This window comes from Anser brachyrhynchus (genome assembly GCF_964034855.1).
Source record: "Anser brachyrhynchus genome assembly, chromosome: 14".
Lineage (NCBI taxonomy): Eukaryota > Metazoa > Chordata > Aves > Anseriformes > Anatidae > Anser > Anser brachyrhynchus.
In genome coordinates, this window is record NC_137709.1 from 12,074,216 (window position 1) to 12,088,529 (window position 14,314).

Below are 14,314 nucleotides of genomic sequence, written 5' to 3' on the forward strand. Positions count from 1 at the left end.
CTTGCCGCAGCTGCCCACCATGCCCCCCCTCCCCGTGCACTCTTTTTTTTCTTTTTTCTTTTTTTTTTTTTTCTGCAGTCCCCCGGTTTCCCTCAGCATCCCATAGTCAGTTCGCTCTTTCCTGTCAGGTGTTTTCTGATAACCCAGAATAAACCAATTTCCTTATTGGTTACAAAGGTTCTGGCTGAACCTCTCTGAGCTCACACGTGAGGAGTTCATCCACCAGTGCCCTAAGAGCACTTTGAGAGGTCTTTGCTGCTGTCTTTGTCATCTCCTGCTCATTAGGGTTTGTGTGTAGAGATGTTTAATTTGTTGGTTTTTTTGTTTGTTTGTTTGCTTGTTTTTTTCCCTGTCCCTTGTGTGTTTTTTTTCCTCAGGTGCTGAATAGCAGTGAAGCAGACATCCTTGCAAACCAGGCATCCTTACAGCTGTAACCCCCAGAACAGGAGGGGAAGAGGACAGCCTGCAGAGGTGCAAACATGATGGACCCAAACTCCTCTTGATCAGGGCTGAAAATACCAGAGAGGCAATGGGTATAATCTGAGACTGGGGAGGTTGAAGTTGGATGTAAGGAAAATCTTTCCAGGGACAGAGCACAGCAAGGGGGGGGTCTCCCCATCCTCGAGGGTTTCCAAGACTCAGATGGGAAAAGCCACCGCCACCGTGGGACAACGGCGGGAGGACGATGGGGGGAGAGCAAGAGAGCCCCTCACGAGCACATCGGGCTCCTGCGAGCCTTCTCACCGAGCTCCTGGCCGTGCAGCCCCTGGGGCTGAGCAGCGGTGGGGACGGCCGCGCGTCTCCTCCGTGCCATGGCCAGCCAGCCAGCCCCGGCCACGCAGAGCAGGGCGAGGGCCGTGCAGACGGGAGCAAGCACCGCCGCTCTGTTGCACTGCAGCACCGAGGCAGGCACGTCCCTCACCAGCGTGCCCTGGTATTGGGGGGGCAAGTGGCACGCGTAGTCCTGGGGCCAGCCCTGCCTCAGGCACCCCGTGGCTGCCAGCGCCTGGAGGGCCCCGGCCCCGGCGCAGGTGCAGTTGTAGGGGTTCCCAGCCGCAGACACGTCCTGCAGGTTCCCCAAGAGCTTCACCTCGTCCCATGGCCACTCCGTAATCAAGTTGTTGTCGAGGTGGAGGGAGTGCAGCGTGGGGTAATTCCTGATGGAGGGGGCGGCCAGCAGCAGGTTTTGGCTCAGGAGGAGAGTCTTCAGGGAACGGAGGGAGACGTCTACAGCATGGAGGTGGTTGGAGCTCAAGTCCAGCACTTCTAGACCAGGAGGCAGAGGTGTGAGGACTTTGTCCAAGCCAGCGTTGGACAAGTTAAAAATTCGGAGGGACGCCGGCCACTGGCAAGAGGAGGACGGGCTGTCCACGAGCTTGTTCTGGCTGAGATCTAAGTGCTGGAGCTCGTGCAGCAGTTGCACGCTTTTGCACACACCGTGGTAGGATGTCAGGTTGTTTTCTTGCAGACTCAGGACCTGGAGCTGTGGGAAGGCCCCCTCGCAGAAGGCAGGCATCAAACTCCCATCCCCAAGGCTGTTTTGTGCCATGTCCAAGGAGCGCAGAGCTCTGAACACCCTTCCGATGCCACAGGGCAGGCTGGTGACGTGGGAGCTGGTGACAGACAGCTCCTGCAGGGTCCCCAGCCAGCTGCTCAGTTTAGAGAAGTCCTGCTCGCGGCCCGTCAGCGGGGCAGATGTCACGTTGTGGAAATGCAGGGACAATATGGGCAAGTTCTGGCCAGCCATTTCATCCCAGCTGCTCCTCCCCAGAAAACTGCAGCTCTCAAATGCCATCTCCTGCACCCGGGTGTAGGAGAAGAACCTTAAGACACGGGCGAGGAGGACCTCAGGCACCAGGAGGTCACCAAAAATGATTTTCCTGATTTCAAGTGTGCCAAGCATGTCAATGGTGGAGGGATCCAGGTCTCTGATGGGGAAGTCAACATATCTCTCCAGATCTCCTCCCTGAAACTCCACAACAGAGGCCGCGAGGCACTGGATGATGCTCCCTGCATTGTCCTGGGACAGCTTGTAGCACACACAGTACTCCTGAGTGCGATTGAAGAAACACCTGCCTTCCGCCTCCAGCAGCGCCAGCCCCAGGAGGAGAACAGCCACCCTCATGGCAAACAGCCTAGAAATGAGGAGAGCAGCGGTGTAAGGCAGGGGCAGCTGAGGGACCGTTCAGACCAACAGAACGGAGGGCTGACTTGGCCAGGATCAGCACAGCAGAAACATCCTTCACAGGGACACTGAGCTGCACTCATCGCCCCTTCCAACTGCCGGTGGGTCCAGCATGCTCCACCAGCACCCGTGTGGCTACTCAGAGGTGACTCAGGGCAAAGCTCCCAGCCCTTTGTAATCATCAGCGCAACACCCAGAGCTCCACCTGTGCCACCCGCTCCTCTTTGGCACTGGTCCGACCTGACCCCAGAAGCAGAATTTCAGTGAGACCAGGGCTGAGACGGGGAGATAGCGTGCAGAGATTCCTGTCTGTGAGCAACCAGGAAACTTCACAGCAACTAGAAATGCTGAGTTACGTACAGCAAAGACAGATCTATTGGTTTGAGCGCAGAACGGGACAGCCACAGCTCTGTTTGTTTCTCTGTGCAATCTGGGGCAGGAAATTGCAACAGAGAGCTTCATATTTTCCTTTTTCTCACCCAGGGATTTGATTCATTACCAGCCTCAAAGGGGAAAGTAGAAAATAGTCTCTGAGAGTCTCTGTACACCCCCGTCAGCATCAAGTATAGCTCTGCAGAAATCAAAAAATAAAGGCTCCCAAATATGCACTGACTCAATTCTGCCAAAGAAGGGTGATGGGAAAGAGCCTCAGGGGGTCTCTAGTCCAGCCCCCTGCCTGGAGCAGGTCTGTTGCTGGCACCAGCCCAGATCAGCAACAGCTTTTCCTGGCCAAGCCTCAGAAACCTCTGAGGACAGAGCTCTCACCTGCTCGGTGCTGCCGTGCACCACCCTCCCCGGGGGGACCCTGCTCCAGCCCCTGCACCATGCCCCTGTCGCGGTGGGAGCGGCGTTCGGCAGGGGTGGGCTGCGCTGAGACTCACCGGCCAGCTCCAGACTGAAACGCTTCCTTGCCCAGCGGCTGCTTCCTCTAGCTGCTGCCAAGTCCCAGCTGTAGGTGCCAAAAGCTCTGCAAGTGCTCAGCTCTCCTGCGCCTGATCCTCCCCTGCCTCCAGCCCCGTGCGGCCACAGTGGCCGCAGGTTCCTCCCAGTTGCTGTTTGCACATTCGCAGCCCTGTCCTGCTGAAGTTGAGTTTAGCGAGCACCTCCCGCCCTGATCACTGCGCTCGGGGCAGGCAGATAGCAGCAGCAGGCTCCTGAGTGCTGCGAGGCTCCTTCCGAGCAGCTTCCTGAGCAGGATGGGGCCAGTGGTGCCACGGGAAGCAGCAGCCGCCCAAGTTACTTCTGCTTTGCTTCCCTGTAGCAAAGGCTGCCCTGGGCTGCAGCTGGAAAGGAGTTCACTTACTGTCCTGGGAAGGATGGGGAATGGCATGGCAGTAAGCTGCCCTAAAACGGACTCTCAGGACAAGCCCCAGCACACCTCTGTCTCCAGGTGCTCTGGGTTTGCCAAGCCCTGGAGCCCACTGTGTGGTTAGCACCCAGCAGGAGGTGATGCAGAAAGGGAAGGGGCTGTGATGCCCCGTGTCCAGACCATGCCCTGTCCCCATGTGCTGTGTAGGATGGGGACAGCTACTGAGCCGATGTTCCCCGCTCCCACCACGCAGCTTGCTCCCCACCACACATCGCAGTGCTGTGACAGCACTACCTGCGGTCAGCCTCTTGGCTTGGCTGAGGAAACGCCCTGTGATCGCCTACTCCAAAATGTCAATGCTGCTCATCAGCAACCACAGGCTGCTAGGCATTCAGAAAGATTGATCTGTCAAGGACTTTTTCTTCCATGGGGTTTTCTCTGCCTATGTTGGATTTCAGAATGGATTTCAGAGAGACAGTGAAGCTGCACAGCTAGAAGACGCAGTTCCCAGTGCGTGGTTAATGTACTGCAGGAAGACACAGTCAGCACAAGAGCAGCTGGGTTGCAGGATGCCTGCCCCACGTGTCCTGGCACTGTCTTGCTGGGATGGGCAAACAGAAGATCTGCTTTTGGCTGTTTATCTCCCTGAGGTTCACTCTTAGTGGCTCAGGCAGGCTCTGTACTGCTTTCACTTCCTCCCCTTGAGCAACCTCATGATTCCCCTTCCAGGTTCTCCAGTTACATGGAGCTGCTGCCCTGTACATCACGGAAAAATCGGAGCACATATCCTGAGCCCTCCTCACTCCTTGCTCTGGTGACATGGCTCTAACCATCATGACCTGGTACCTTTTTAATTGTTTCTTCGTGCTACCTGCTGCAAATTCCCCCAAAGATCTGCCAGAGAATAATAATAATAATAATAATATATATATATATATATGGAGCTTTGTCTCCTCGGTGGTCAGCCACACTTGGTTTCAGTGACATTTGGTTTTGGAGATTTCCTTTGGGTGATGACTTTCTGGTTTTAATTTCAACCGTGGAAGATCCTAGGATACTGAGACCAATAATCTGATGTGGCTGCTGAGTCTCTGGGCTATTTTTGGCTTCAGCAAAAATGAAACCTGGCCCTACGGGGATGGAAACCTTGCCTGAGGCTGGAGACTGACCAGTTTTTCTCCCTGCAAGGCATACGGAATTCTTCTTGGTAGCGTCCCCTGCCTGTGTATGCTCATGTCTGTGTTTCCAAGTGAAATGGAGACGAGGTGATGGCCTGCAACAGCAGCAGCCCTGTGATGGGCTGGAGATGGTCACCGCACGCTCTCTGTGGCTGAATCACGGGGCTGTGTTAGAAATGAGGGCAGAACACATCCTGCAACACCCCGCTCTTTGGAAGGGCTCGTAACAGAGCAGCCCAGCTTGCAAGGGACAGTGAAGGATTACCAGGCCCAACATTGTGTGTGAGAATGGAGCCTAAATGAGATTATCCACAAGGTGTCCAGCATCTTGAACACCTCCAGCGATGGGGATACTACCACATCCCTGGGGAGGTTGTGCCCGTGACCGATTGTTCTCGCTGCAGAACGTCTCTCTTACGTCAACACGAAACCTCCCCCAGTGCAACTTGTACCCACTGCCCCAGTCCTCTCCAAGCGGCTCCTTGTGACGAGGGCCTCCTTCCTCCCTGTAGCCAGCCCTCAGGTACCGGACACCTGCGACGAGCCCCCCCCCAGCCTGCTTTTCCCCAGGGTGAACAGACCCAACTCCCGCAGCCCTCCTGCCCCGCCGGGCGGCTTCCCCAGCCCCTGGGCCACCCTCGTGGCCCTCCTCGGGCCGCCCGCGGCCACCCCGAGCCCGCCCGCGGCTCCCGCAGCCCCACCGCCCCGGCGGGACCCGCACCGGGCCGGGGCCGCCGCGATCGCGGCTTCGACCGGGGGCGGCCGCGGGGGGGCTCCGGGCTCCGGTCACGCGGCGCCGCGCCCCGCCCCGGCCTCCTCCTCCTCCCCCTCCTCCTCGGCCCCGGCTTCCTCCTCCCCGCCGCCATGTGGGGCCGGCGGCGGCGTGGGGCCGGGCCCGGGCCCGGGGGGGCCGCGGAGGAGCTGCGGGCCCGGCGGCGGGAGCGGGAGGCAGGTGGGGGCCGGGCCGGGCCGGGCCGGGTTCGGCTTCCCGACCGCGGGGCCGCCCTTCCCCAGCCGCCCGCTGCGCTTTGGGCTTGGCGGGGTGTCTCCGCGGCGGGAGAGCAGTTTTGTCCCCCCCGCACGCTCCCTCCGTCCCGGCAGGGCGCAGACGGGCGCTGTGAGCCCCGTCGGTGTGCGGCACCCGCAGCCCCGCGAGGTTTAAATCCAGCCCCTGCCTCCTGCGTCCCCACCAGCTGTGTGGGAAGGGACCGGCGGCTTCTCGGGGTTAGGAGGAATTAGGCTGTTCGGTGCCTCAGTCCCCTGTCTCAGTCCCCCCGTCTCGGTCCCCCCGTCTCGGTCCCCTGTCAGCACCTGCCAGCGGGGCAGGTGGTGACGGGGACTGCTTCCATCGCAGCCCTGAGGAAGGCCCGGCGGCAGGAGCAGCTGGTCAGCAAGCGGCTCCTGCGGGAGGACGAGCAGGATGGAGCCGAGGTCCTGCTGCAGCCTCTCCCGGAGGACGAGGTGAGAGCGTGACGCTCGCCGTGGTGATGGGGGGGCCCAGGGGTCTCCCCTCGCCTTTAGACGTGCTGGTGGTCCTTTAGACAGGGTGGTGGAACCACCGAGGCTCTTTGTGAGCAACTGCAACGCTGCCTGGGTTTCTTTGCCTCTAGGGTTAATGGCACGAAGTCCTAACACCGGCACTGCTTGAAATTCACACGGCTCTTAATTTTCGGACAGGTCTCCGAGCTGCTCAGAGGTGTGCAGAGGGGTTCAGAGGACAGGAAAACATTGCTGAGACGCCTCCGTCGGGCTCTGCAGGACAAGGAGACTCAGCAGAAGTTTGTCAGGTCAGCCCAGGCCCGGCACGACAAGGCCGTTTGTCCCACTTGTCCTGTGGATGAGCAGGTGTGTGTCTGAGGGCGGGAGGCAGCAGGTAACAGCACCCTTTGTGTCCCCCCAGGCTGGATGGCAGTGTCCGGACGCTCATCGGGCTGTTCACCGGCAGTCTGGCTGACGTGCAGATGGAGGCAGCCCGCTGTCTGCATGAGCTCTCCCACTCCAGTGACGCTGCTGTGGCTGAGGCGTGCATGCCAGTGACCTCCTATCTCCTGACATACCTCTCGGGACACAGTGTTGAGTTCGTGGTAATGTCCGTGCTTGGGTTTGCCAGGGCTCTGGCTCCCAGTAATCCTCTGGTAGCGGTTGGGTGGCAGTAGGACCCGTTTTGGCCAGGCTTTAGCCTGATATGGTTCATATGGAAGCGCTGGTTTGAAGGGCCCTCCGGAATTCCCTAATCCAACCTTCCCTGGGGAGCAGCACTGTCCCCAGAGCTAGCCCACGGCAGCTGTGGCTGGCCTAGTCTTGAAAACCCCCAAGTGTGGAGACACCCTTGGCTGTGCCCTGTCCCAAAACCAAAAGGAGTTTGATTCCATCTCCTTCCATGTAGCTGCAGACTGCTTGTGAATGTTGCCAAGCCTCCCCTAGGCCAGGAAAATTCAGCCCAGCACCCCCAGACTTTTTTGTAACCCTCTGCCCCAACCCAGCTGTCCTGGCAGCCTTGCAGACATCACCTCACCTGACTTGGGCACAGCCAGCTGTAGCCTCCTCAGCACCAAGCACAGGGGAATAACCCCATTTCATACTCTGCATACCCGTTTCATCCCCAGTGCTCCGGACACAGCCCAGATCACAGAGTCATGCCTTGTTTGCAACAAATTCCCCCACGTAGCCCCGTGAGCATCTGCCCTCTTCAGTTCCAAGCTCTGTTTGTGGGAGCAGGAACTGCAGGCTGTAGCTTTTGGACTCCATCACCAGATGCATGGTCTGGGCTCCTGATGCAGGCTGGGCCTGTGCAGGAGGTACCTTGGTGCGAGTGTGGTAGGTAAAGCAAAAATGCAGGTTGTTTAAGGAAGAGCAGAATGCCTGCAGTTCCAAACTTTAGAGTTTCATCCAGGTGAAGGAGTGAACACTTGGAGTGGCTTTGGGGTGGCTGAGTGATTTGCCAGCTGGGTGCCTGCAGATGCTGTGGCTGGACAGGCAGTGGAGTGACAGGGGGAGGTCCCTGCGGAGCCCTAGGTGGTGGCGCAGAAGGCTGAGGTCCTCAGCCAGGACTCATGATGAGTGGTCAGGTTAGGGAAGGAGCCATACCTGGGCTGCAGAGCTTAGACAAGACAGGATCAGAGCTCAGGGATAAAACAGGGAGCAGCTTTAAGAGGATGATCATATTTGCAATACACAGGCAGTCTCCAAGAGAATACTGTGGAATTAGAGGGGTTTCAGGGAAATATAATAGCAACAATTAGAAGCCTGGAAAAACTTTCAGAATTGATGTTCTGCTAGTCCCAACGTGGTAAAGAGAACAAGGATAGATTGAAGCTAGCAGGGAACAGGGGTATCTGGAAGGGTCCAGCAATATCCACCCGTGTTTGTCCCTCTGGAGACAGCCTCTGCCCTGCTCAGGTGAAGGGTGACCTGGGGTGCAGGGACCCAGAGGGCTTGCTGGCTGCTCTGGGTGCCCAGGCAGGCCAGGGTCCTGCTGGGGAATGTGGAGGGGGTGACCCGGTCTCTTGGTTGTGTTTCAGGAGCTGTGTTTGTACACGCTGGGCAACCTGGTAGTGGAAAGTGAAGCTGTGAGAAAGCAACTTCTGCCTCAGGGCATTGTTCCGGTGCTGGCATCCTGCGTCCAGGTGGGTAAAGTAGCTCAGTCACACTCTTCCCATGCCCTGCCCCCTAAAAGGACCTTTTCTTATACCCTTTAGGCACTAGCTGACAGGACTGAGTTACCATTCCAGCTGGGTAGAGATCCTTCTGTACAGGACTGTCCTGTTGCAGCAAGTGAGGGCATCTCATAGGCTCCTTGCACTGCTTTTTAGGGGCTCAGGTTACCACCTTGTGCCCTTTTCAAGCTGCATGTCTCATGTTGATAACTGGCTTGCAGGTAAAGCCTCAAACACAGTGAGCTGCAGACTTTTTCCCTCTGCACAGTTTGGGTACGGCAGGTTTAGGAGACCAACACAGTGAGCAGTGCTGTCAGCTGCAGATCTAAATGTGCAGAGCAGCAGCGCTGCCGTGGTTGGGCTTCTGAGTCCCTACAACTGCAACCCCTGAGTATGGGGCCGGGGGGGACAGCTCAGCTTTGGCTTGGCTCAGTGTTACGTGAAGGTATTGCCCTTTCACTAGCATGCAGGTGATGCCCTGGGAGCCCTTGCCTCTGTTGTGTGGGATCAGCTTTGTTCTGTTTGATTGCAGTCCCCGCATGAGGCTGTGCTGGAAGGTCTGGGTTACGTCTTGTCACAGCTCCTCCAAGCCAAGGAAGCTCCCACAGAGATCATACCGTGAGTCCGAGCTTTGTACCCTGCGTCGGGATGGGCCCTGGGGCCCTGCGTGGTATTTGCGTGCCGGGGACGATGATGCATTTCCCATCCCAGAGATACTAATAATTCAGAGCAGAATCCTGCAAGAACTATGCAGGCTTTTCTGCAGATCAGGGTGCAGGGCTTGACTCTTTTCCTTCAGCCTAATCTGAGCAGATGGCTTTGGTATTTCAGTAAAGGACAGTGTTGAGCAGGGTAGGCCAACGGGGAAATTCTGGCCGCATTCTTCCTGCTAAGGAAAAGATCAGTTTGACAGCCCTCAGTGCCAAAAATGTGCCCCCAGCCAAGGTGTTCTGAGTGCCCCCAGGTCCTGCCACTCACAGGGACAGCTTGCACGTGCCTTGCATTGTGCTGTGGTGGTGCCTGAGTCTGTAGCCCTTACCTAAGAGCCTCTTCCAGGAGTGTATTTGGAGCTGCCTGGCAGCTGGGGACGATCTGTCCCCATCGGTTGTCTGTCCTGCCTGTGCTCTGGTCAGTGCATTAACTCTGCTGTTCTGACCCCAGCTTGGTTCTGGACTCTGTTCTCCCCCAGCACATGCTTCGACTGGTTTGCTCTGGCCTCAAATCTGGGACAGGAGCTGCTGTGGAATTTGCATGGTGTCTCCACTACATCGTTTGTAGGTAAATGTTCTTTTATCCTCATTTTGAGTTCCCTGGGGGCAGACAAACCCAGAAGCATAAAGGCTCTGCCAGCTGGAGCACAAGCCTGTGTGGAGCCCATGGTTGTGGGTCTGGGTCCTGCATTGCCTCCCCTCACCCCTTTCCCTTTAGAAAGCAATTTCTTTCCCCTCCTGGGCATTCCTGGTCTCAGATTTTAGCACAGCATGTTTGCGGGATTGATGAGTTTATTCACAGGGTGATAACAGGTGACAAAACTGAGGCTGGTCTTGGTGCTCTAAAAACCCCTTGATTGCCTCCTGCGTTTGGATTTGTGTCCTGCACTTCCCAAGGCGAACTCCCTGAATCTTCGAGCTTCTGGGTTTAGTTCAGTGTCACTTGTCCAGGCTGGCTGCTGCCAAAAATCTCTACCTGCCTTAGCGTGGCTGTTCTGGTGGTGTCATCTCTTGCAGCAGCCCCAGCAGAGAGAAAGCACAGTGTGGGTACTTGGAGAAGAACCAGAGCTGTTGTTTCCTGGCCTACGTGGCTAATTCCAGTGGATCTGTTTTCCATGGGCTTTTAAACTTTCTCTTAAGGATCTGCTCAGAAACAAGCTGCTATTTAAAAGTGAAATAAACCTGACTGTGGTTTCAGGATAGTACTCAGGATTTCCAGGGCCAGGTGGTTCGTGGAGGCTGCAGCAGGTCCCTAGCTGGGTGCAAAGAGCAACCGTGGTGTCCCTTCCCTTTGCAGCCATACAGCCAACGCGACGCTGATAGCACTGGGGGCCATACCTGCCCTCACCTCGCTCTTGTGCGACATTGCTTCTGAAATCTCCCAAAGCATTTCTGAGGGCCTGGAGCTGGTAAGACGTGGGCAAGAATACTGTTCTTTCTCTGCGTTGCTTTGGGGATGTGATCCAGCCCAAAGGCATTGTCTTTCTCACTCTCAAAGCTCACCTGCCCGGTGCTGCGGTGTCTCGGCAACCTGCTTGCAGAGGAGACAGGATGTGAAGCCCAGATCCAGGACGAGCGCTTGCTTGTGGCCCTGTTCGTAGTCATGCAGTGCTACCTCCAGAAGCACCCCTTCATCATACCGGAGTGCCTCTGGCTGCTGAACAACCTCACGGGTGAGTGTCCCTGCGTGGCTGTGAGCAGAGCCAGAGCTGCTGCTGCCAGGACCTACTTTGACTGCTGGCTTCAAGCTCACTACATGGGGAACCTCCCAGCAGAGCTGCACCGTGCAGTGGCACAGTCAGAGCACGAAGGACTGCCAGGTGGTGTCTCGGTTTATACAGATGGCAATGCTTTTAGGGAAACAGCAGAAACACTCCTAAATCAGCAAGGTTCTTCCCTTTATGTATGTTGCCTCCTTGATTCAGTTTGCAGGATAGGTTTTGAGTTTAGTAAGATGGAGTGGGTGGGTGGGAGCTGTCTGTCCACTGACACCTTGTGTGTCTGAGCTGGTCTGCTGTGGGCTGAGTGCGCCTTGTGCTTGCCCAGAGCGGTTAGCGTGCACTGTCCATCCCTCCTGCACTGAGGCAGTTTTATTAACGCACTCATTCTCTGCCCGTTCCAGCGGACGAGCCCTTCTTCTGCTCTGCTCTGCTCTCTCTGGACTTGCTCCCAGCCCTGCTGCAGCTCCTGCCATGTTCCCAGGCAGCGAGCGTATTGGTAAGACCTCGCTTCGTGCCCCTGAGCTGGGGAAAGCTCTAGACTTTGAGGAACGTGAGTCCTGTGTGTGCAGTACTCAGGCTTGGGATGGTAATAACAGCTTGGCAGAAAGTCTGGTGTGGTGGTAACATCCCCACCCGCATCCCCTGAAGGCACTACCTCTGTCTTGTCGAAGGAGGGATCCCCTGCCTGATGCTACTCCCAGGCACCCAGGGCAGATACTAACCTAGGTCCGGGCCTGCCAGCACCTGGGGGGAGCCCAGGGAGGCTGCTGCCACCTTCTTTCGGAAGACCGTAAAGGTGGAGGGCTCTCGGGGTGCTCTGTCAAGGGGGGTGTGATTGTGACTGCTTGGCAGAGATCCTGCTGAGATCTCCAGGGCATGCAGATGAGCTGTGCCCCAGGGGGTGGGGATGCCCCTTGGCGGGGGCATGGAGCTGGGGAAGCACCTGGCAGGACCTCTGGGGAGGGAATGGGGAGTTCTTTGCAGCCCTCCAAAGGCTGTCGGGATGGCCGTCCATCAGCAGAGTGTTCCTGGCTTGCTCACTCACAGCTTCTCTGCGCAGGGCCTGACAGTGCTGTGCAACGTCGCAGAGAAGGGGCCCGCCTACTGCCAGCAGCTGCACCAGCAGGCCGCCCTTCCCCTGCTGCTGGGCCCCCTGGCGCTCCCCGACCCCGAGGTGGCGGGGCAGTGCCTGGAGCTGCTGCACCTCCTCTTCCTGCACTGCCCGCAGGTAGGCCGGGGGTTCAAACGGTGAGCGTTACTTGAACAAAACTGTTCTCCCTCATTCCCCCTCTTGGCCCATACTCCTTCAGTACTCAGACGTGCACCGAGGTGGGGTGGGGAACGCTTGTGTGACAGAGTTGGAAGTCCTCACGTCTCCGGGGGCGGTGTTCCTTTTTGTTGACTCTGTTTTCTGGGCAGGTTTTTTGCACCCTTTAAAAGTCACTGATTATTACGGGGGGACTGTTTTGCTTCAGTTGTGCTTTCTTCAAGTTCCACGCACTCAGACCAGGGACCAACATGGCTGGATTTACCTGTTCTGGACTCGTGTCTGGCAGGGCTCTGGTGAATTCCTTCGGCCCTGATCCCTGCACTGTACAAGGGGAGATCGAGGCTCGGGACAGAAGGTGTCAGCTGCAGTGGCTACTGGGGTGTCTCAGCCCTCATGTAGCAGGCAGCCAACCCCCTTCTTGCTCCTCTCTCCTCGCACAGGCTGCTGTTGACTTTGTCAGGCAAGGAGGGCACCAGACCCTCAAGCAGCACCAGAGCACCCCAGAACTCCAGGAGCGGGTGCAAGCACTGCTGGACATGGCCCCACAGCCACCGGGAGCCTCTGTCTTCAGTTCCTCACCAGCTGCATCGTCCGCCTTCTCCTAGATTACACAGCCTGCCCTCCTGGCCCGAGGAGGAACAAACTATTCACTTGCTGCCCTGCTTTTCTGCGCCACTGCCCCAGGGCCGGTCAGGCAGTCACACCAACCGTGAGCAGCAGTGCTGGCTGCATGGAAATGCTGGTGCTGGGTGGGCTGTTCCCCGCTCCCCTCCCTGATGTCTGTGTCACCTTGGAGCCACCACCAGGCTGCCCCACGCCTCCCTGGTGCAGGGGCAAAGCTGAGCTGAGCTGCAACCAGTGCAGAAGAGCTCTTGTTGCTGTGGAGAGGAATACAAACCCTGCTGGATTTGCGGCTTCCTTTAGCATCTCCTTTTGGTGCCGCAGTTTTAAATCCAACACACGAAGCTCTGGGTAAGCATGTATGTTTATATGATTGATAAGTTAAGGACACATTTTACAATAAAGATCATCGGTAAAGTGTTCAGCGTGTGCACATTTGATGTCCATCTTCACACCTTGCCTTTCACAATGTTCTCCAAGGCCTTGGCCACTTCATCCACAGAAAGGTTATCCAGTGACACGCTTTTCTCCTTGCCAAACTCTGCAGAAAAGAGAGAGGGTGAGAGCAGGAGCCTCATTCTTGTTGTCTTGGGAGAGCTAAAGCCCTGCTTTGTGTTTCCCCAGGGCCTTAGCCAGTGTCACAGCTGACATCACCATTCCTCAGCATTCAGCACTCTCCAGTTGCCCCCCTGTGCCCAAGTTATTGTTTCCACCTTCCTTGATCCCGTTGTTCAGCCACTCCCTTGCAGAAACCAACGCACCCTACCATGTTTGCTTACTTTTTTTTGTTGACGGGGTGCTGCTGAGCAAAGGCCACTATGCTATCCCACAGCTATCAACCTGGTGGCATTTAGCCCAGTCACATCAAGTTCCTCGCTAACACCTCAGTAAAACAGTGCTGAAAAAAAACATCCCTGCTGCTGCAGCAGTCCCTGCCTGGGGCCGTACGTTCCTGCAAGTCAGAGGGAAGAGGCACGTGCTAACGCTTGCAGGCTACACTGGCCTTTGTGCTAGCACTGAGAAACTCGTGTTTAGCACAGCATATCTGAAGGGACGTTTGTAACCTTGTCTGACACAGATGGCTCCAGGAGAAAAAGCCTTTTTAGAGGGCCTTTTCCGCTCCCTCCGCGGGGTTTCACTGAGAACGCAGAGCAGGAAGAAAAAGCAGGAGCGTTTTGTACCGCCTCCTGGGGTCCCCCCGCAGCACCCCCACGCCGAGGTGCCACCGCCCCGGGCACGCGGCGGGCCCTCACTCACCGTAGCGGGCCCACAGGCGGGGCCGCACGCCGGAGCACTCGCGGATAAGGATGGGGAAGCCGGGGTTGGCCTGCTTCAGGGCCACGTAGTGCTGCTCGATGAACTCCCTGCGGACGGGACGGGGGGGCCGTGAGCAAGGCAAGGCCCCCAGTGTCGCCCCCGGCACCCGCCCCGGTCGGGCGGCACGGCCCGGGCCCCGCTCTCACCTGACGCCGCGGCTGCCGGCCGAGCTCTGGCACAGGTGGACGCGGAGCTCCCGCAGGCCGCGGCCCAGGCCGCCCCCGAGCCCCCTCACGGCCGCCGCCGCCGCCATCTTGTGCGCCCTGCCTGCCGCGGGGCGGGACTATGCGGCTGCGGGGCTGGCCAATCGCCGCGCGCACCCCGCAGGAGCTGGCCAATCGGTGCGC

General features: G+C 57.6%; 3 protein-coding genes across 5 annotated transcripts; 1 reads left to right on the plus strand and 2 right to left on the minus strand.

The window, feature by feature from the left end:
• Positions 1–116: 116 nt before the first annotated feature.
• Positions 117–5,369, minus strand: CD14 (CD14 molecule). Of its 2 annotated transcripts, none has more exons than XM_080555853.1 (2): positions 3,067–5,368; positions 117–2,135 (listed from the first exon to the last, which is right to left on the minus strand). In XM_080555853.1, the coding sequence occupies exon 2, from the start codon at positions 2,123–2,125 to the stop codon at positions 710–712; it is 1,416 nt and encodes a 471-aa protein (XP_080411979.1). In that variant the 5' UTR covers positions 2,126–2,135; positions 3,067–5,368; the 3' UTR covers positions 117–709. The 2 variants fall into 2 exon arrangements, with proteins under 2 accessions (XP_080411979.1, XP_080411980.1); XM_080555854.1 differs by having other exon boundaries at positions 691–2,135; positions 2,951–5,369.
• A 119-nt stretch (positions 5,370–5,488) lies between these two features.
• Positions 5,489–13,074, plus strand: TMCO6 (transmembrane and coiled-coil domains 6). Of its 2 annotated transcripts, XM_080555915.1 has the most exons (13): positions 5,489–5,624; positions 6,027–6,133; positions 6,350–6,459; positions 6,573–6,756; positions 8,194–8,298; positions 8,861–8,946; positions 9,490–9,606; positions 10,336–10,447; positions 10,537–10,711; positions 11,161–11,255; positions 11,820–11,987; positions 12,235–12,384; positions 12,470–12,608. In XM_080555915.1, exons 1-12 carry the CDS (start codon positions 5,537–5,539, stop codon positions 12,340–12,342), a joined length of 1,455 nt encoding a protein of 484 aa, XP_080412041.1. In that variant the 5' UTR covers positions 5,489–5,536; the 3' UTR covers positions 12,343–12,384; positions 12,470–12,608. The 2 variants fall into 2 exon arrangements, with proteins under 2 accessions (XP_080412041.1, XP_080412040.1); XM_080555914.1 differs by lacking the exon at positions 12,235–12,384 and having other exon boundaries at positions 12,470–13,074.
• NDUFA2 (NADH:ubiquinone oxidoreductase subunit A2) lies at positions 12,997–14,275 on the minus strand. The gene is made up of 3 exons (XM_080555923.1): positions 14,114–14,275; positions 13,908–14,014; positions 12,997–13,191 (listed from the first exon to the last, which is right to left on the minus strand). The coding sequence occupies exons 1-3, from the start codon at positions 14,218–14,220 to the stop codon at positions 13,100–13,102; spliced, it is 306 nt and encodes a 101-aa protein (XP_080412049.1). The 5' UTR covers positions 14,221–14,275; the 3' UTR covers positions 12,997–13,099.
• Positions 14,276–14,314: the final 39 nt, after the last annotated feature.

Bases quoted from the DNA above. Each gene is read 5' to 3' on its own strand.
- NDUFA2 (XM_080555923.1), bottom strand. From the start codon at position 14,220: ATGGCGGCGGCGGCGGCCGTGAGGGGGCTCGGGGGCGGCCTGGGCCGC. The intron at 14,015-14,113 runs GTGAGAGCGGGG...TCCCGTCCGCAG, and splicing joins GCCGGCAGCCGCGGCGTCAG to GGAGTTCATCGAGCAGCACT. The intron at 13,192-13,907 runs GTGAGTGAGGGC...TCTTTTCTGCAG, and splicing joins CCGCCTGTGGGCCCGCTACG to AGTTTGGCAAGGAGAAAAGC.
- TMCO6 (XM_080555914.1), top strand. From the start codon at position 5,537: ATGTGGGGCCGGCGGCGGCGTGGGGCCGGGCCCGGGCCCGGGGGGGCC. The intron at 6,134-6,349 runs GTGAGAGCGTGA...ATTTTCGGACAG, and splicing joins AGCCTCTCCCGGAGGACGAG to GTCTCCGAGCTGCTCAGAGG. The intron at 9,607-10,335 runs GTAAATGTTCTT...TTCCCTTTGCAG, and splicing joins CTCCACTACATCGTTTGTAG to CCATACAGCCAACGCGACGC.
- CD14 (XM_080555853.1), bottom strand. From the start codon at position 2,125: ATGAGGGTGGCTGTTCTCCTCCTGGGGCTGGCGCTGCTGGAGGCGGAA.